The sequence below is a fragment of the Natator depressus genome, chromosome 11, assembly GCF_965152275.1.
Source record: "Natator depressus isolate rNatDep1 chromosome 11, rNatDep2.hap1, whole genome shotgun sequence".
Classification (NCBI taxonomy): domain Eukaryota; kingdom Metazoa; phylum Chordata; order Testudines; family Cheloniidae; genus Natator; species Natator depressus.
This window is the reverse complement of record NC_134244.1, coordinates 3,233,242-3,253,565: the sequence shown is the minus strand read 5'-3', so window position 1 is coordinate 3,253,565 and position 20,324 is coordinate 3,233,242. Positions and strand designations below refer to the sequence as shown.

General features: G+C 55.8%; 1 protein-coding gene across 3 annotated transcripts in view; it reads right to left on the bottom strand.

Moving 5' to 3' along the window:
• Positions 1–20,324, bottom strand: part of TNS1 (tensin 1) — a 273,763-nt gene that overhangs the window by 60,171 nt on the left and 193,268 nt on the right. For all 3 annotated transcript variants that reach the window (XM_074967030.1, XM_074967029.1, XM_074967031.1), the window contains one exon: positions 2,804–4,591. In XM_074967030.1, coding sequence (XP_074823131.1) covers positions 2,804–4,591 — 1,788 coding nt within the window. The remainder of the gene's footprint in view (positions 1–2,803; positions 4,592–20,324) is intronic.

Here is a 20,324-nt window from a genome sequence, read left to right as displayed (position 1 = left end):
GCTGAACTCAAGTTTTACTATATAGTTTGCAGTCAATCAGGAAGTGTGTGTGGGGGGGGGGAAATGGGAACAGGGAATGGGGGTGGGGAAATTGGAATCATGTTTTGCTAAGGGGGGAATGGGAACAGGTGTAAGGCTCTGTGGGGTCAGAGCTGGGAAGGGGGACACTAAGGAAGGAAACTGGAATCATGGTTGCTGGAAGTTCACCCCAATAAACATCGAATTGTTTGCACCTTTGGACTTGGGGGATTGTTGCTCTCTGTTCATGCAAGAAGGACCAGGGAAGTAAGTGGGTGAAGGAATAAGCCCCCTAACACTGGGGTAAACCAAGCCCATTGCTCAGGGCGTGAGGGTAACATGACAGCTGCAGCGGCCCCTTTCCCCACAATCCAGCAGCCAGCTTTCCCCGCAATCCACACCGGCACCAGCCTGCCAGGACGTGGCTCCCTCCTCTCTCCCTCCTTCCGCGGACCAGTGACTCAGCCTGGGGGGGGGGGTGTAGGAGGGGTGGGGGTGTTTTGCAACTGAGCTGTGTTCCCTCCCTCTAATACCGTTCATGTTTCGAGGCCAAGGTGCTGGCTGGACTAAACCCTGCTCTGCCAAGCCCTGGAACTGCAGGCTGGATCGCAGCCCTGGCATTCCCACGGAAGGGCAATTACGGAGAGGAAGGCAGGGCGGCCACTTTGACAGAGCCAGGCACTGTGCATGCCCAGAAGCCACAGATTTATTCCCCAGGCCCGACGGGCCAAGAGGGACTTGGCTTCCTGCTTCCCAGGCTCAGGCTGGGGCCTGAGCTCTGAAGTTAGGTCAGGGGCGAACGGAGTCCCAAAGAGATGAGACCAGTTCGCTATTCCGTCCACGCACCCTGTGCATGGTAAAAATGCCTCACTGGAATAGTCCCACTGGTCAATGACCATATCCATGGTGAACGTCCGTTACTACCAAGGAAGGCATCAATTCCCTACAGCGCACCTAACTGTGCCACACTATCCCATGGGGAAGTTACTTCCTGACCCCAACTGGGGGCCATATGCCCTGAAGCATCAGGATCAATGACAGACCTGGTTCTAAATATGCCCCCCCAGTTATGCCATTTGTCTCCCCAGTGCAGATCCAAGCTCCGAGGCTGAATGGACAGTTTGACAACAGATCCAGGGGGCCATGTCTATGGGAAGACCTTCAGAGGGGTGTGACAATTTCCATTCTCCTGCCTGTTCAGAACAGAGCCAGCGTGCTCAAAACCTGGGAGACTAGGGTTCAATCTCCTGCTCCGCTACAGACTCTCTATGTGGCCTTGGGCAAGTCACTTGGCCTCTCTGTGTCTCTGTTCCCCATCTGTACGCCTGGTGTGACGGTACTGCCCTGCCGTAAAGGGGGGTTGGGAGGATAATTACCCTGAAGACTGCAGGGTACTCAGAGTCTGTGATAATGGGAGCCACGTAAGTACAGCACCTAATACAAGCGGGAAGGTCCCACAATGAGCATGACTGCTTTGGGCGCTAGGGGCTATCGCTGGGTATCTAAAGTGGAGCCCAGTCCGGCCATTCCAACTGACATCTCCCAAGGCGGGTAGCTATGGCTTGGCCTCCCACATGGGAGCCATGAACCCCACAGGCAAAACCTGGCCCCTGAACCCCTTTGAAAATCCATCACCAGGGGGCAGTAGGGCCAACTCGCTGTTTTCTGCTTTTATAAGGTGCTGGCCTCTCCGCTTTTCTCCTGCCTCCTTCCTGCTCCCAGGCTGGACTGATCAGTCTGCTCCCAGCAGCTCCCCGCACAGGAAGCCGGCGCAATTTCCCTTTGGCTGCAGAGAGAGGAGCAGCAGAGGGAGCAGGAGGACAGCTGGAAGAGATCATCATCCGCAGCCACGACACACCTCTGCAGGCCGCTACGGTCCTAGAGCCAGCCCCAGCCCCCATCCTCGACAGCCGCCAGCAAACGGGGCAGCAGGGCAGTTTGGAGCCGCCCCCAGAAATGCCAGCGCTGATCCAGCCAGAGCTCTCAGGAAGGCGAAGCCAGACTGGCCATCTCATCAGAGCAGGCACTCCCGCCAAAGGCTGTCGGGCCCTCTTTCCCGCACAGCTGGGCACACGGAGTAACTGACGCAGCCACAGAGAAGCCCTGAGCTCAGCCGTGCTGCTCACGTGGTCCCCCGCCTCACCAGCTGGGCACTGCCCAGGAGCAGGGCAGTGGTCGAGCCTGGACAGCGAGGCCGTGCGGGAGACACCTCCCCTCCAGTCATGATCCCGTTTGCACGGAGAGGGGACTCTGGGAACAGGCTGAGGGACGTTTAACTCTTCCCTGAGCTCCCTCCTGTCCTGCGCATCTGCGTTTCGTCTCACCCTTCCCACAACTTCCATCCCTTTTTCCCTCTGCACCCCGTGCGTGCTTCCCGGGTCCAACCCCGTTCCCAGGGACAGGCCCCGATTCTCCTCTCCTGGGCACTGCTCGTTGAGGAGGGGGTCTGGCTGAGCTCCCCGGGCTGCCTCTTCCCAAGAGCAAGGATGGAGAGGGTTCCCCGGTATGTTAGGGGCCCAGAGGGCATAGTTTCCAAGGAGACCAGGAGTCAGGCTGGGGCATGGGGCACGGGTGCCTCCATCCCAGTGGGCCTCCCACGCAGCCAGAGCCTCGTTGGTGCGTTCGTGGCTCCATTCTGCGTGTGGACGCAGCCAAAAGAGCTGGGCACGCAGGCCCCCACCTGCTCGCTGCATAACCCGCCCTCACCCAGTAGTCGAGGACAAATGCAGCCTGGCCCTGGGGTGACAGCCAGCCAGAGGTGGCACCTCAAATCAAAGCCTCTTACCTGCTACTCTGTGGGCCACCAGCCCTTCCAGGTTCAAGGGCTCTTCTTCCGAGGGTCTAGCAGGCTCTTGGTAATGCTCCGCTCCCTTCAGGGGCATCTGAACTTGGGCTGTCGCTGTAGGAGAGGGGGGCGACAGGATCAGGGGCTGCTGAGGCCGGACAGGGCTGTAAGCTGTTGCCAGAGGGATGGAAGAGGTTGGGGGGCTTCCCGGGGCGCGGCTGTAGCTCCTTGTCTGCGGCTCAGGAGGCTGCTGGTTCTGATAGCCGTAGGGTGAGTAGGACACCCCAAAATCCTGCGCCTTGGACTCTGGCTCTCCAGCGCCCCGGCCCACCTGGGCCGGCGGTCCTGGCAGATAGGCTTTGGACAGCGGTTCAGAAGCCAGTGGGGGCTGGGTGACAGCGGTGCCCATGGCGTTGTGGGACACGCTCCCCGGCATGGCACCAAAGGCGTTGCTGGGTCTCGGCTGGGTCACCTGAGGGGCCGCCTGGCTCGGAAAGCCCAACACTGGCTGGGCAGACATAGAGGAGACCACCGGGCCAGGCTGCTCCTCTCTGGAGGCCACGGGGACGCTCTGGGACTTGTGCATCGTTGAGACAGACGGGTCCAGGTCCAGCATGAGCATGTTCAGTGCTTCTATCGACTGCTCGATCTCCTTCGGGGAGGCCACCCGGGGGAACTCAGGGATGCTGTGGCTCGAAGGGGGGGCTGCCGGCAAGGGGCTGGGCTGGGGGCTCGAACTGGAGACGCTAGGGCTTTGGCTTTCCAGGCCGCCGTCTTGCTGACGGGAGGGCGGCCTGCTCCCACCGCTGCTGCCACCGCCTTGCTGCTGCCAGGCGTTGAGCCCCCTCTGCACGGCCTCCCGGCTGCTGGTGCTCCGAGCCGGCGCCGGGGGGAGCTGGAGGCCCGGCTCGGCGGCTGGGTAGGACTGAGAATGGTACATGTCGCTGGAGTCAAAGCCGTACAGGTCGGGCTGCGTGGCGGCCGGCGGCCGGGGCTGCTGCCAGCCGGGCTCAGGGAAGCCGGCTGGCTGCTGCCGGTAGTCGGACAGGTTCTCCTGAGCAGACACCGAGGGCCGGATCTGGCTCAGCAGGGGCTGGGGGTGTCGCCCCATCATGCTCCGCAGCGTGCTCTGGTTGTGGTAGGGGTACCCCCCGTTGATCAGCGGCTCCGAGTCACACAGCCCCTCCTTGTGCAGCTTGTCCGCGCCGTCGAAGCTGGACGGGCCGTTGGGCAGGCAGGAGAGGCTCTCCATCCGGGGCACCTCCTGGTAGCCAACCTCGCTGGCGTTGGTGGTGCCGTCGCAGGAGGAGAGGGTGCCCAGGCTGCCGACGCTCTGCCCGTCCTGGTTGGGCAGGTCGTCGTCCAGGATGTCCGTCTCCCGCTCGGCCACCAGGGCGGGGGCGCTCCCGTTGACGTGCACCTGGGCCGGCACCACGTGGCGCCCCGGGAGGGCAGAGCCGCCGGCCGGCACTACCCCGGGGTGGCGGTTGTGCATGGGGGCTTCGCTCTCCAAGCCGAAGCCGCTCAAGAGGCGCTCGAGCTCCCGCTTCTCCTTGGGGGTCAGTGCTGGGGGGCCGCTGCCAGGCGCCGCCTGCTCGTCGGTCTTGTCGGTAGCGGTGGAGTTGCCCGAGTCGCTGCTGACAGACAGCGTGTGCTCAAGGTGGTTGGGCGCCGCGGAGAGGGGGGCGCGGCTGGCGTTGACGGCGCCGGTGCTACCGTGGAGCGAGTCTTTCTTCTTCACCTTGGCGTAGAGGCTCCCGTCCAGCGGCCCCTGAGTGTGCCCAAGCTCTGCATGGGGAGAAGGGAACAAAGCAGATCAACAATTCGCTCGGGGCGGGAGAGCGAGCTAATGGCTCCCATTAAGCACCAATGGCTTCGATGTGCGAACGCTGAGCTAAGGGCCCTGTCAGCCAGCTGCCGAGCACTCAGCCTCCCCGTGAAATACGCAACACATTCCCACCACTCTCCTGCGGACACTTGCTCTGCCAGAGACGCCGGCGGTGTGTCCTCTGCGGCTAACGTGGCCCCAGAGGAGACGGCGTCTACTGAGATGTTACTGGAAACCTGCTTTCACTGCGCTGAAAGCACAGGATGCTTTGCAGGCTGGATCGATAGAGCTTTAATGTGAGCTCTCCCGCAAGGTTCAAACTGGAAAGGGGGCTGCGTGAGGCGTGTGGCCCTGCGAGACTGGAAAGCAGCCCCAGACCCCCTGACCGCCTGCACATTGCAGGCCACAGAACCTCACCCACCCACTCCTGCAACAGACCCCTAAGCTCTGGCTGAGTTAGTGAAGTCTCAAAGACTTCAAGTTACAGAGAATCCACCGATTAAACCTGCAAGTGACCTGTGCCCCACGCTGCAGAGGAAGGCAAAAACCCCAGGGTCTCTGCCAATCTGACCGGGGGAAAATTCCTTCCCAACCCCAAATCTGGCAATCAGTCAGACCCTGAGCTTGTGGGAAAGACCCAGCAGCCAGACCCCTGGGACAGAATTCTCTGTAGTGACTCAGGGCCCTCCCCATCCGGTGTCCCATCCCCGGCTGTTGGGGATATTTGCTGATAGCAGTCGAAGGTCGGCTACCTGCCATTGTAGGCAGTGTCATCATCCCAGCCCCTCCGTACACTTATCACGCTCAGTCTTGAAGCCAGCCCCCACTGCTCCCCTGGGAAGGCTGTTCCAGAACTTCTCACGCAAACAAGGTGGATGGATGGATCTTAGATTCCAGGCCAGAAAGGATTATTGTGAACATCCAGTCTGACCTCCTGGATAAGACAGGCCAGAGAACTCCCCTGAAATAATCCTCTCTAGCTCAAAAGGAGGCATTTTTTTAAAAAATCCAACCTTGATTTTAAAATAGCCAGTGATGGCAAATCCACCAGATCCTGTGGTAAATTGTACCAATGGTTAATTACTCTCACTGGTAACATTTATGCCTTATTTCCAGTCTGGATTTGTCTAGCTTCAATTTCCAGCCATTGGATATTTGTCTGTGAAGTCAGGGGTTCTCGGTGTTTTTCTTTCTGAGGCCCCCCCAACATGCTATAGAAATTCCAGGGCCCAGCACGGGGGCCTGTGGGCTTCAGCCACTGGAGGACAAGGGGCTTGGGTTTTAGACATGCAGGGCCGGGGGCTCAGGGCTCTGAGCTTCAGCCACATGGAGAGGGGGACTCGAGGCTCTAGCCACCAGATTGGGGTGGGGCACAAGGCTTCAGCCCTGCGGGCATGGGGGCTTCTTCCCCATTGGGCTGAGGGCTCAGGACTTCTGCCCCATGGGGGGGGGGGTTCAGGGCCCCAGGCTTCAACCACTGGGGGGGGGGGGGCTTGCTGCTTCAGCACCAGGGATCCAGGATCCTGGCTTTAGCCATACAGGGCAGGGGGACTTGGGGATTTAGCCCTGTGAGGCAGGGAGACTCAGGGCTTCTGCCTGCCCCATGGAGCACTAGGGGTCAGGGCTCCCAGCTTTAGGCTCCCGGCTTTAGCCCCGCATGGCATCAGGGCTCCTGGCTTCATCCCCATGGGGCTCTGGGGTTCATGGGACATGCACCAGCTTGAAGATGATTCTCCTTTAACGGTTACATTTGGAGACCTGTCTGTTAGCCAGTTTTAAATCCATTTAATGGATCTATCCCTTCCTCCCTCCCTTGCTCCTCCCCAGAGAATCGGAGCCTCTCCTGGGGCCAGGCCACACAGCAGCATTTTAGACCAATACAACTGTGACCCCGGACACCGTTCTTGTGACGACGTGACCATGTTTCCGCCACGACACAGCCTCACAAGCCAAATGGGGTCCCGCTGTGGGACGAGACCCGGGCTACCCGCCTGCAGGAAGCAGCCTGCTCCGTTCTGAACCTTGCGCTCCATGACCGAGCCCCGGCAGGTCGATGCCGTAAATCAGACGCCATCGCCTCGCCATGGAGCTATGCCAAGTCAGCTGTTCAGTTTGGGAGACTCCGCCATGCTCCGTTTGTACCGGCTGACCTCACGGCCAAGCGAAGCAACCAGCTGCTTTGGACCCCACCCTCTTGTGGGCCCTACAACCCTAGTTCTGCAGATCCCATCAACCTCACAGCCTGCTCCCTCATGCTGGCACGCTGGGGCTCTGCAAAGTGCAGGGCCGGCTGTCGTCCTCCAGGTGACTTTCAGGTTTTTCCAAACTGGTCATCCAGCCTTAATTTTAAACTGCTCTCTGCTCCAGGGCTGCCCGGGGCTCCGATGCCCTGGGCGAATGCAGGGAATTGGGGAAGATGAGCTGCTTCAAATGGGCCCAGGTACCGGAAGAATGTCGTCCCGTATCAAAGGCGCTGCCTTGGCACTGAGTGTGGCATGGAATACCAGAGCAAGCTGTCCATTTCCCCACTCTGCCCTCTCCCCCCGTTGGAGTCTCTCCATTTCTTTTTCCAGATCCCCAGTGAGGTTTCCTGGAAGGCCATGGAGGCAACATTAAACGCTTTCTTTTTAGAGGAAAAAGTGACTCTTCCCTGGCCGCGAGCCAGAGGCCAGACTCAGAGCCGGAAGACGGCCTCATGCGACAGCGTGAAATCAGAACACTCTGATCTGCAGGCAAACACTTCCGCAGCAGAGCCAGGCGTAACAGGGGAGGGAAGCTAACCAGCCCCTATGCTCCTGTCCAAACACCGTAACCTCCACACAACATGGACACACACACACACAGAGCACAACCACCGTGCAGCGCGTGCACACACAGCCTGACACCCCAGAGCAACCCCCACGCAACGCACATACCAGTCCCCGTGGAGCAACCCCCAAACAACATGCACGCACAACCACGGCAACAGCCGGGCAATCGCACAGGGACACACACACCCCCGCGAGCGACCGCGCCGCAAAGTGTGCGCACACACAAAATCACAGCAATACCCCTGCCATGAGCGCACATCGAGCCATGCACACACCCAGCAACATGCACACGACAGGTGTCTGCCCATGCACACGCTGTGTATGCAGACTCACACACGGCAACTCCCCCGCATCGTGTGTGCACCCATGTGCCCACCCAGCAACACTCTGGGCAGCTATTTCTTGATTAAGGATGGCAAAAAGTCCTCTCTGTACAGCGCATACGCCACCACCAGAGTGGGACATACAAACCTAGGGAGACAGGGTTCGAGATGGGGGGTTTTGATCCAAAGCGAGCGCGGTGAAGTCTCTTTTCCGATTTCCGCGGGCTTTGGATCAGGCCACAAATTCTTACCATAACAACACTCATTCTACACAGTAGCATTCATTTTCAGCCCTCAGCCCTTCGCTAGGTTTTTGTGCAGATGTAGCCAGGTTACGTTTAGTCGAAAGCAAGTTCTGCTCACTGAACGGGTCCTGGGACATCAGGGGTTAAATCTCCTTCTGTCCCAGCAGTCTGAGACCGTGGGCTGGGAAGGATGATTAAGATTTTCCAAGGGAGAGATGCCCAGCCCCGCCATGGCTTCCAATGGCTCTGTACAGCCTCGCCGAACCGGCCAGTCCCCAGCCTTACTCTAGCAACTCCTAGGCGAACTGTCAAACGAAGGGAATTGGGCACCCAGAGCCCCGGAGAGCGCCCAGCCTTCTCCTGCCTATTGACACTCCTCTGCCCCGCTTTGGGGGGAGGATGCTGATCCAGCCTTCCTCCACGACATGGCTCTGCGGAGAACCCAGGGTTTGACTCAGCGGAGCTCTCTTCCCGGAGGGGAGAACCTGAGCAATGCCTCCTTCCAGACCAGCTCCCTGGAGCTCTCCCGGGCTCACCCCACCAGCCAGGTCCACAATTCTCTAGGCTCTTTGCTGCCACTCAAGATGGGCTGCGCTCCTCACGCCGAAGCACAAGCACGACAGAAACGACAGACAGCGACTCTAGGGGTGTCACAGCTGAGGCATGCCCTGGGAGGCTGGGCACAAGCCCCGGAGAGGCAGGAATGACATGCCTGCAGGTTATGTCCACATCAAATAAATAAAGCACGTGGGCCAGGGGAAATAGAGGGAAGAGGCTTGAATTAGCACCCTGATTCAGAACCCGCCCTGCTGCTGGGAGAAGCATCTCAAAAGCATCCGCAGAATGGCCTTCTGGCAGGGGATGGGGGGGATTTTTAAAGCTCAAGGCGAGGCCAGCACAGTCCCAAAGTGGCCTTTGGACCAGATTCTCTTTGAGAGGGATGGAGGCAACGAGCCAGCAGGGAGGCCAAGCCGTGGGGACAAACAGCCCAGCTAGCTCAAAGCGGGAGCTTGATAAGTTTACACGTGGGACGATACGCCAGGACTGGGCTCTGTGACCCATGGGATGGGGTTGGATGCATTCCTGGGGATTTCATCACATGACATAATCTTTAATTAAAGAGTCATCTTTAATTCCTGGAGACTCCAAGCAAATCCTGGAGGGTTGGCAACCCTACCCACGAGGCCCTTGCCAGGCTGATGGCCTAAGTCCCCAGCCCTCTTCCAAGTGTTGCTGTCCGATGGGAGATCCTAGGGGACGTCTACATTGCAATACAAGAGCCGAGGCACCGCTGCGACTGGCCCAGTCATCTCACTCAGGCGATGGGGCTACAAATTGCAGGGTAGATGTTCCAGCACCACCCAGCCCAAACTGACCGGGGGAATTCAGGAGATAGAGGCCTCCCAGCCCAAGGAGCTCGCCCCCAGCCTGCGGTCTCCATGGAGTTGCACCAAGCTCTGCTACTGGCTAAGCCGGGCTGGCTCAGAGCGATTGGAGCCAAATTATTTCCTGCTCTGATTTAGCCCTTTCCACCATGGTTTGGAAACCCCGACCGCTCGGTCCCAGCAGACACCCTCGAGGCAGGTAAAAACAACCAGCTGCAGGTGGGTTAAGTGACTCACCCATGCCATACGAGGAGTCGGTGTCAGAACTGGGACTATAACTCACGGCTCTTGACTCCTGCACCTGTGTTTTAACCGCTAGACAACATTGTACAAGAGCAACTTGCTCACAGACGGATGGAGATGAGAGACAGAAAAACCTTCCTGAATCCACTTATGCACCCCCATGCAGCAGATACAGCCCAAACTCATGGCTTTCAGATCGCTTTGGAGGACACAGAACTAGCATCCTGGCTCTCTGGGCCTGAATCCGGACCATCCTTTTGGGTCCGACAGGGCAGGGAGCAGGGTTCAAAATGACAAAACGCTTCTACTGCCATGAAACAAAGCATTACGATTCTCTCTGCTGTGATGGAGAGGGAGGGGCAGATTCGCCACTTTCACAGCAAAACTGGCAGAATCCCAGCAAGCGGGCACCTGCTCCCATGGTCAGTTGTCAGACACGAGTGCAAAGCCAAAGTAGGGACAGTCAGTCCGAATCTCTGTCCAATGAGAATGCCCCACCTCATCTGTCTCTTATGTTCCCCTAGACCATCTGGGATGGTAGCAGCATCCTCACCGTGGCATGCAGAGCACCCACCATTAGCTTATTGACTCAGCGGCTTTTATTTTTCAAAGGTATCTGACACTACAAGAGTGGTTTTTGTTCGATCCACCTGTGTTGATTCAGGCAGGGAGGATGGAAAAGGATCCAAACAAAACCTCCGGGCTTTGCTAGAGGAATTCCCCAGTCTGTTCTACCCCTCGCCCATCACTGTGCTCTCTGATCCCACGGACCCAGGGACATTGATAGAAACAGCACAACTCTCCAATTCTCCGACGGCTTTACCCTGCTCCCTGGCCTTCATCCCCCTGCCTGTCCCTTCCCCTTTGCGCAGAGAGAAATCGAACAGCAAACAGACTGTAGGAAAGGAGAGAGTGGCTGATCTAGCGGCTGATTCAGATCAATCCAACTTTCTCCAAACACTGGTGGCCACATTCAAATATGCTTCCCAAACAGCCAGCCAGGTACTTGATGATGGTGCAAAGCAGGTTTGACACAGCAGAGCATAAATCGCTGCCCAAGAGGAAGGGAAACAAGCGAATCGGCCTCTACGCCGGCAGATCGCAGGGGGAGGGGAAAGACAGCACAGGAGAGAAGCAGAGTCAGAATCACCTGGGGATGTGACTACTTGATTTGGTTGACGCTCGGGTGAGCTCAGTCCCCCATCCCGAGATTCCTCCCCGTAGTGTGACCAACTCTGCCCGCTGGGCTCTGAGCCCCAGCGTAAATCAGTACAGCTCCACTGACTCCAGGGCTGAATTACACCCATCTGGAATCCGGCCCCGGATCGTCTCCAAACGTGTGGCCCCGAAGTGACAGCTAGGCTGGCTGGCAGGTGGGGACCGCGCGACCCTGCGACGGGACGGGGAAGCTCAGGAATCAGGCTGGGTTCCCAACAGGAGCTCCAGGCATTCACTCAGCCCCTGCCCTTCAATCCCGACAGGGTTTCCGTTTCATCGCCTGCCCAGCTATGAGGCTCAGCAGTGCCAAGGAGCCGTCCCTGCCCTCAGTGGGGAAGTGCTGAGATCTGCCTGGCTCTAGGGTGTTGTTAAACAGCAGATTACAGTCACCCCATCCTGCAAACCAAATCTGGTCAGATTCCCGAGGAAGCAAAGCCCAGCCCGGGAGTCAGAACTTACCAGCTGGATGGAAGGAAAACACCCAGCAGAAGAGGAGGAACTGGGTTAATTTCCTTCCCTCGCTGTTCACTCCCTTTTCCTTCAGTGCCGGAGCTTTCTAAGAGTTCCTGAGAGACGACAGCCCCAACTCTGCCTGTCTCCTGCCCTGCCTCTCTGCCTGTCAGGGACTGGAGCGGGGTGTTTCCTGGCTCGTGGGATAAAACGCCGTCTGTAATTTCAGCCAGTTGGATCCCAAGGATTTATCATCCTGCAGCTATGTGATTTTAGCATGACATCACAGAGGCTGCGAGTCCAGCAGCTTAGCACTGGGCGGCTGCACCGCACAGCCGCTAGACAGAGCGCTCGCCCAGAGCCGGGCGGAGAGAGGGAAGGAGGTGGAGAAAGGGAGGAGAGGTGAATGGGCAGAGAGTGTGGTGGGGCAGGGGATGAAGAGAGGCAGACAACAGAAAGTCAGAAACCAGAGACAGACAGCCTGAAAGAGGAGGTGATTTTTCCATTCCCTCTGGGCCCCAGCTTTCTGCGAATGGGACCACACAAGGGACGTCCGTGCTCCTCCAGCTGCGGAACAATCACATGGGAAGGAGGGGGGTTAAACAGAGCCTGGGGCTAACTGAGTGACACTGGAACAAATTCACCCTGACTGAACCCCACTGAAGGCAATGAAAGGGTGAGAACTTAGCCCCCATCGAGAAGGACGCAGAGATACATAGACAGACAGACAGACAGAGGGGGTGTATGGGGATAGATAGATAGATAGATAGATAGATAGATAGATAGATAGATAGATAGATAGATAGATAGATAGAGCGGGTGTATGGGGATAGACAGAATCATAGAACTGGAAGGGACCTCGAGAGGTCATCTAGTCCAGTCCCCTACGCTCAAGGCAGGATTAAGTATTATCTAGACCATCCCTGACAGGTGTTTGTTAGATAGATAGATAGATAGATAGATAGATAGATAGATAGATAGTGTGTATAGGAACTGATGGATGGATAGAGGGATGGATAGAGGGGGTGTATGGGGATTGATGGACTGATAGAAGGGGTGTATGGGGATTGATGGGTAGATAGAGGGATGGATAGACGGGGTGTATAGGGATTGATGGGTGGATAGAGGGGGTGTATAGGGATTGATGGGTGGATAGCGGGATGGATAGAGGGATGGATAGAGGGGGTATATGGGGATTGATGGATGGCTAGAGGGATGGATAGAGGGGGTGTATAGGGATTGATGGGTGGATAGAGGGGGTGTATGGGGATTGAGGGATGGATAGAGGGATGGATAGATGGGGTGTATGGGGATTCATGGATGGATTGAGGGATGGATAGAGGGGGTGTATAGGGATTGATGGATGGATGGATAGATAGATAGAAAGAAAGAAGGGGTGTATTGGGATTCTGCTGTACCCCACGCCAGACATTTTCACCAGAGAAAGCCAAAGCTGAACCCCACCCACTGCTTTCCACTCGTGACCAATTTCACCCATGTTCTGAGCTTCAGCCCCTTCAGGCATCTCCCAAAGTTGGGATGCTTCTCCAAAGCAGATTTCCTGTGGCACTCAGCTCCTTTGGTCTAGAAAACAGGCTGCAAACCTTGCACAGAGCAAAGGTGATTTTTGGTGACGTTTCCAGAGGAGAGGATGCTTGCCATTCATCACCAACCTTTATTTTTTGGACTATTATGATACTTGGCTGAGGAACACCAACCGCTTACAACAAAGAGTCTCTCCTGGGGACTGAAATCTACTGGCCAGTTATAGTAGGCAGGTGACTACCGTACAGCTTTCAGCTTACTTCTTGGGTTTGGCTGGCCCAAAAAAACTGCAAGAAGAGGTGTTTCCAGAAATCATCTGTATTTCCATCTACTATTCTCGACAAAACCAGGAAGCTCAGAACAGAACAAGAGTAGGTTCTGGTCTGTTTAAGGAGTCTTGAACAAAGCCCTAGTGTGGGGCGTTTTTATTCAAACCGGGACAGGCATCGCAGCTTAAATAGCATCAGGACAGGGCAGTTTCAGGGCCTTGAAAATCTTTCCCCAACCTTCTGGAGGTTTGAAATACAAAGGCATTCTCACAAGCCATGCAAGGGCACGCAGTTCGGCCTCCTGTTATTTTAGCAGCCAGGTTTAGCGCTGGAAGATCTTCTAGGGCACACGTTCCAAACACAGCTCCAGCCAGACGGGCTCTTATGCGCGCTCGCTCTCTTATTCAGACAGGTTTAAGTTTCAAGGAAACTTCGACAGTGAAAATAAAGAATAACTTTCACTAGGTATTAACCATTTTTTCCTACTTTTGCTAGACAAAAGAGGCTGCACAAGGCATCCTACCCATCGAGAGAGCCCAGCTGGCACCGTGCCCTGTTGCAGTGATCGCAGAACACAGATGGGGAATACTCCAGAGAGGTGTCCAGCACCCAGGACTCTAGGTTTTGGACGCCCCATGCCACTCCAAATCAGGGTGAAGATTCAGCGTTTGAATTATGAAAAATACCCCAAAGCGGGGATGATGCTAACACTTGCTCTCCAGCTTGGTATCCCAACATGCTTGGCAAACATTCCTGCAGCGAGGCTCACAGCAACCCATGGGAATAGGTGAGAATGACAGTCCCCATTTAACAGATGGGGAAACTGAGGCCCCAGGAAGTCAAGTGTCTTGAAGAAGTTTGCTCTTCTGCCGCCTGGTCCCATGCTGTAGCCACTAGACAATGCTGCCCCCTCAAAGCTCTGATCTATCTGAACCTTGTGGGAAGCTCATGAAAACAGGCTCTGTCCCAGTTGTTTAGCATTTCCCTTTTTGGAGCCGGGGCGTGGATGTGAAACAGACAAGGAGGATGAGCTGGGTTAGTTTGGAAGACAGAGAACATTTCGGGGGTTGAGTTTCTGCCAAAGGTTCAGGTCGGCTCTTATTGTTGGTGAGCCGGTTCAGGAGCCAGAGGGATGGCAGTGACTCCAGAAGGGCATCTGGCCACCTTCTCCATCATCATAAGGGGTATGTCTACCTGCCAATCAGAGCTGTGCCTGCAGCAAGCATGGACAGACCCGAGCTGGCTCTGGTTGCGCTCGAGAGAGGAAGACACGGCAGCACGGGATGGCTGCTCAGGGACACAGAACAGGGTCCCAGGCAGGTTTGTATGGCCCAGGTTACAGATGCTTCCCGGCTGTTGTTAGTGGAGCCAGCAGACTCGCACCCTCGGGCACGTCTCCACCCGCTGCATGCCCACCACCGACGGCAGCGTAGACGGACTCGATATGGCCAATGTCCCTCCCGACTGCGCCGGTCCTGCTAACGAGAACCCCCCGGAGTACCAGCCAGTCCTGCACTCCTCTGCCTTAACATCATGGAGCGGGCACAGAGCCCAAGCCAGCGGAGGGGAAAACCAGAGTTCTTCAACCTTAGGCCATGTCTACACTCGCGAGCTTACAACTCATGTAGCCGCTCGGTGCCGACAGGAGAGAGCTCTCCCATGCTTTGACTGTACCATGGGCTCCTGGGTGCCACGCCGCAGCTGAGAAGGGGGGCAGGACCTGCACTCTCCCAGACCACCGCCACCCTGGTTAATACATGCTGCCGGCTGTCCCTGGGCAGGCTGTGATCGGCTCCTGTTGGTGCACTGCTGCCTGACAGACTGAGTCCTGCTCCCACGCAGCCTCCTGGACCCAGCCACCTCTCAGGGCGCCTGTCCCAGGTCTCATCACCGGGCACCTGCCCCAGGCCCTTCGCACTGCAGCCACCATCCCCGTCTTCTCCTCCCCAGCCACCTCCTGCCCTGCTGCTCCCACCGGGTAACTCGTCTCTGTGAGCACAGGCCAGACGAGAGGCTGTGGCTCACTCCGCTCTGCAGGCAAGTGGAAGGGATGGGTCTTGGAATGGGGTGGGGAGATCACCCAAATCGTCAAGACGCAGAGCTCAGGGGTGTGGATCCAGCCCGCCCTGCACCACCTAGTTAAGGAACGTGATGAGCTCCGGCAGTGCCAGAGGCTGATGGGACTCAGGAGCAGACCCGAGCCCGGTGAGCACTGTGGGCATGCCAGGAAAGGGAGCAAGAGATCAAACAGCCGGCCGGGGAGAGAAGGGAGGGGTGGTGGGCTCCAGCATCTGCAGAATGTTTTAAAGGCCTAGGCAGACCAAGCCCACCGCCACGCCAGGCTGCTGTAAACAGAACCCCAGGAAGGCAATGGGGGAGCGATTCCAGCAGCAGCGAGAGGCTCATGCCAAAGCGATTACTCAGGTGGGGAATTAGCAAGTCTCCTGCAGATGTCGGAGCTGGACGCGGGTCAAAAGCATCCAATCTCCCATCACCAGCCCATAAAGTCCTTTCACAGACGACATTCAAAATCGCTTAGCTAACAGCAGACTGGGGGCAGGGTGGGGAAGGTGGGGGAGAAACAGAGAAAGTGGGGAACCGGGGAAGGTGGAGAGATTTAGGGGAGGAATGGACAGAACCATTGCTGTGGAGAGGCTATGTCGGCCCCCCTTACCCATGGCAGGGCCGTGTGAGCACTGCCTAGGCGGCCACGCTGCCCCATAACGAACCGTGGGACTGATTTCATGACACACATCCTGAGGTAAAGACGTGCATGGGCCGGGGTCCCCCTGCCATGCAGTACATCACCACACGCACCGCCCAGGGCCCCAAACTCCCACTGGCTTCCCCAGGAGTCATACGCACACCTGTGTGCTGCAGGATTGGGACTAGCAGATCAGGGAAAGGGATTTCTGGAGGCTGCTTGGCAGACGGTTAAAGCCGGGGACTGACAGGACACTCCAGGGTTCTCAGCTTGGCTCTGGGAGTGGAGCAGTGTATGCTAGAGAGTAGAGCTGGGGGGGAGTCAGGACTCCTGGGTTTCCACTGGTGCATGGGGTGGAAAATCTCTGAGTTGAAAAATGTTTACATTTGGGTGCCTAACGTTTGGCCCACACATCCCTACTGAGGCACTGAAATAAACGGCCCAATTACCCCCCCTTACAGCCCTGACTGGAGTCAAAGGGAGTCGCACATGTTCAGCACCCTGGCTTACTTAGCTGCCTAAATGCGGACACCGGTGTCTAACTGCAGGCCCCTACATTGGAAAATGTTGGCCTTACTGGGGGTAAAGGCAGCGACAGGCCGAGACCCAGGAGCAGTAAGAACAGACGTGGCGTGTGTTGTTCAAGGTAATGCGACGTTCCGTGACTTCCACGTTTTTTTCCGAGGCCAGGACATAACATCTATTCCTTGGGATCCAGGTCCCCATTACAAGCCCCTGCAGAGGATGGATCTAAACTGTTCTCAGTGAAGCAATGATCTCAAGTTGCAGTGGGGGAGGTTTAGGTTGGATATTAGGAAAAACTTTTTCACTAGGAGGGTGGTGAAGCACTGGAATGCGTTACCTAGGGAGGTGGTGGAATCTCCATTCTTAGAGGTTTTTAAGGCCCGGCTTGACAAAGCCCTGACTAGGATGATTTAGTTGGGGATTGGTCCTGCTTTGAGCAGGGGGTTGGACTAGATGACCTCCTGAGGTCCCTTCCAACCCTGATATTCTATGATTCTATGAATTTCCAGTGACAGAAGGAAGGGCCGGCCTGGCAGCCCCAGGCTGGGAGGCAACGGGCTGCTGAAGGTACAGAGGGATCTAATGTCTGCTCCCTTCCCGCCCTGTTCCCAGTGGGAGCCAGGTGTGTGGCTGAAGTAGCAAGTCCTTGTTGATGGAGATGTTGCATTAATGGTCTCCTAGCGGCTAGCCCACACCAGCCAGCAGAAAGGCCATTGGAGTGGGGAGAAAGATGATGGTGGAGGTTGGTGGACCCTGGGATCTTTCTCCCCCATCACTCAAAAAACGAAACCAGTTATAACTTCAGACTGGTTTTAACCTATTATCGCACTGTGTATTACCATCTCCTTCCGGAGGAACCTGCTATTCCACCTCCCACGGGCAATGGAGGTGAAGCAACAGAACGCCCAAGGCCTCAGATCACCATGGATGGAGCCTTCAAGACAGAACAGCCTGGCAGGAGCTAGGCCCTGTCTAGGTCCTCCCACAGGCAGCATGCTGTTATGAATCTGTACTATGGGACCAACCAGGCCCCACCGAGACCACAGCCCTGTGGAGCTACGTGCTGCACTGACTTGTAGCAAGAGACAGCTCCCACCCCAAAGAGCTTACACTCTGAATAGATAAGGCAGAAAAAGGGTAGGGGAAAGGAAGGATAATTTCCCCCCATTTTACAGAGGGGGAAACTGAGGCACAGAAAGATGAAGTGACTGGCCAGGGTCACACAGAGAGTCTGTGGAAAAGTCAGGAAGTGATCGTAGATCCCCCAAGTTCCAGTCCAGCGCCTTAACCACAGTGGTATAAAAGATCTCCCTACACTACATTCACCAGAGCTCCATCCAGCCTCATTTTACATGTCTCAAGTGACTGGAGCACCCATTGCTTTCTTTGGGAGGCCATTACAGAGGCGTGCCAGAAGCAGAGGGGGTTTCTTTCAGAAACACAGACAGACACATCTCACACACAGGGCCATTTTGCAAATATTTAGTTGATCTTTTCCATGGCTGAACTTCCCCCGCTCAGTCACTCCAGCCTGGATCGCGCGGGACGGTTCTGATCTCGCCAATACCCCAGTTCGATAGCATGGCTGAGAAAGCTACAGAAAGAAAGGGCCTCTGCCAGCCACTCTCAGAGTGTCCCTTGCAGGCAAATGCTATTTATGAGGATACCACAAAGCCCTGGAGTCACAGGATAAATGCGCTGCCTCATGGGAAGCCCTGAAATACATCCCGTGCAACAGCTATTTTCACCATGCCAGCGTGATTAACCCTGGATTTATTTCCAGTGATGCAGACACACAGCGCAGCAGAGAATTGAAAGAGGCACTTCAGACATGACCTGGACTTGACAGTGCTCAGATATGATGGTGAAAGGGCTCTATGAGAAAGACAGACAGACAGAACGGGTGTATGGAGATGGATAGACAGACAGACAGACAGACGGGGTGTAGAGGGATAGATAGATAGAGGGGTGTATGGGGATAGATAGACAGGCAGATGGAACGTATGGGAATAGACAGACAGACAGACGGGGTGTATGGGGATAGATAGACAGACAGGCAGACGAGATATATGGGGATAGATAGGTAGATAGATAGATAGATAGTCTGTCTATCTAATATAATCTCCATACACCCCCTCTGTCTGTCTGTCTATCTATCCCCATCCATCCCTTCTATCTATCTATCTATCCAACCCTTCTACCTGACTGTCTGTCTATCTATCTATCTATGTTCAGGGATGGATAGATAGACGGACAGATAGATCTTCCTCTAGAGTTCTCATGTAACCATATTTAGATCTATTATTAGTGTATGTCTTTTTTTAAAACTTTCTTTCAATGAAAAATGGCCTTTTTCTTAAATAAATACTTTTGTTTCTTTCAAAATGTTCCTGATTTTCAACAACAAAAAAACCTTAAAACCCCAATTTTTTTGCCTAAACTGAAAAAAATATTTGTTGACAAATGAGACAAACTTCATGAAATACTAGGGGGGCGGCGGGGAAGAAAAATCTCCCCATTCCCTGAACCGCTCTAATCTGGGTGATTATTCATTCTCATTTCTCCTATGGTACCACCTATCCACTCAGGCAGGAGTCGAAGTCACGGGTCTGCCTACATGGCCTCCGGATACACAGTGTTTGGAAATAAATATTTTGTGCCCCTTAGGCTGGATGATTTCAAACACAAAGGCCCTTCATAGAATAACAGCTGGCAATAATTAATCCCTCAAGAAAGGTCTTGTACACACTACAGAACTCGGGGGCTGGGACTCAGACCACTGCAGATGGTCTGTCTGGGCAAATGAGTGGGGTCTCGATCCTGGTTCCCACTGCGGCTACATTGCACGGGTCTGCCAGGGGCAGGGGAGCCCACATGGCATAGGGCCAGAGAGCGAGTTCTAATCCGCACGCCCGGGCCTAGGGGGCATGGCTGTATGGCCAAAGTGCTCATGCGCTCCAACAAAGCCAGGAAGGGGGGCCCAGGAAGGAAGCAAAGAGCCATCTTTGCTCCCTACAGTTCCTGCCCCATGGGTGCATAATTAGGTGCTACTTACACACACGCGGATTCCCAGGAGATCTGAACTCCTGTCTAAAGCAAAGATTCAGAGCTGTGAACATTAACAAGCCGGGCCAGCGAGAAGAGACCCTCCCCGCTGGAAGCAGCTGATGTGCGCATTTCCCCGCTCCCATCTGCCGTGACCTCACCCACAAACTGGCCGCGGCTGCCCCGGTGGGAGGCAGGAAGCGGTGATATACGGTCGCTTTGGTGCTTAACCCAGCAAGACAAATGCTACCAAAGATGGGGAGGGCTTTGGGGCAGGCTCCGTACTCTGGGCTGTAAATAACTATGCTGGCTCAGCTGGAAAAAACATGAGAAACCAATCCATATAAACTGCCTTGTCGTAACCAATCCACGGGCCAAGTGTCACAGACACAACTGCTGGGAAAAGCAATTTAAGGTCATTTATAGTGTACTGGTTCTAAATGTTTCTCATCTCTCCAAGGCCTGTTCATTGAAGCCATGGGGTCAGGTATCCAACTGGAGTAAACCAGCATTGTGCCATAGACCCAGACCCCCAACTGGTGTACGTGGGCACTTTTCAGGGAAAGATGCCGATTTACCCCAGCTGAGGATCTGGCCCAATGTAAAACAGCCCCAGTCCAAACCAGTTGCAGATGCTCTGCCACGTTCTTTAAAAGAAGGTTTCTCTATAATAAGTGGCCGGCGCAGAGGCCTGCTGGTGGGCCGCGAGACAGAGGCATCACCTCACTCGCTCCCGGCCCCATCACCAGGGAAGAATGCGGGCGCCCAAACTGCTCCCGGAGCACTCCCGTCAGAGTGAGAGTGGCAGCTCTGGAGTGCAGTGGTGGGCTCAATCTCTCCTTCCTGGACTGGGCTTGCTTGGACGTTTCTAGACGTGGCATTTCTAGGGGCACCTGTCTCTGAGCTGCTTTTCCGTGTGCCCGGTGGCCCC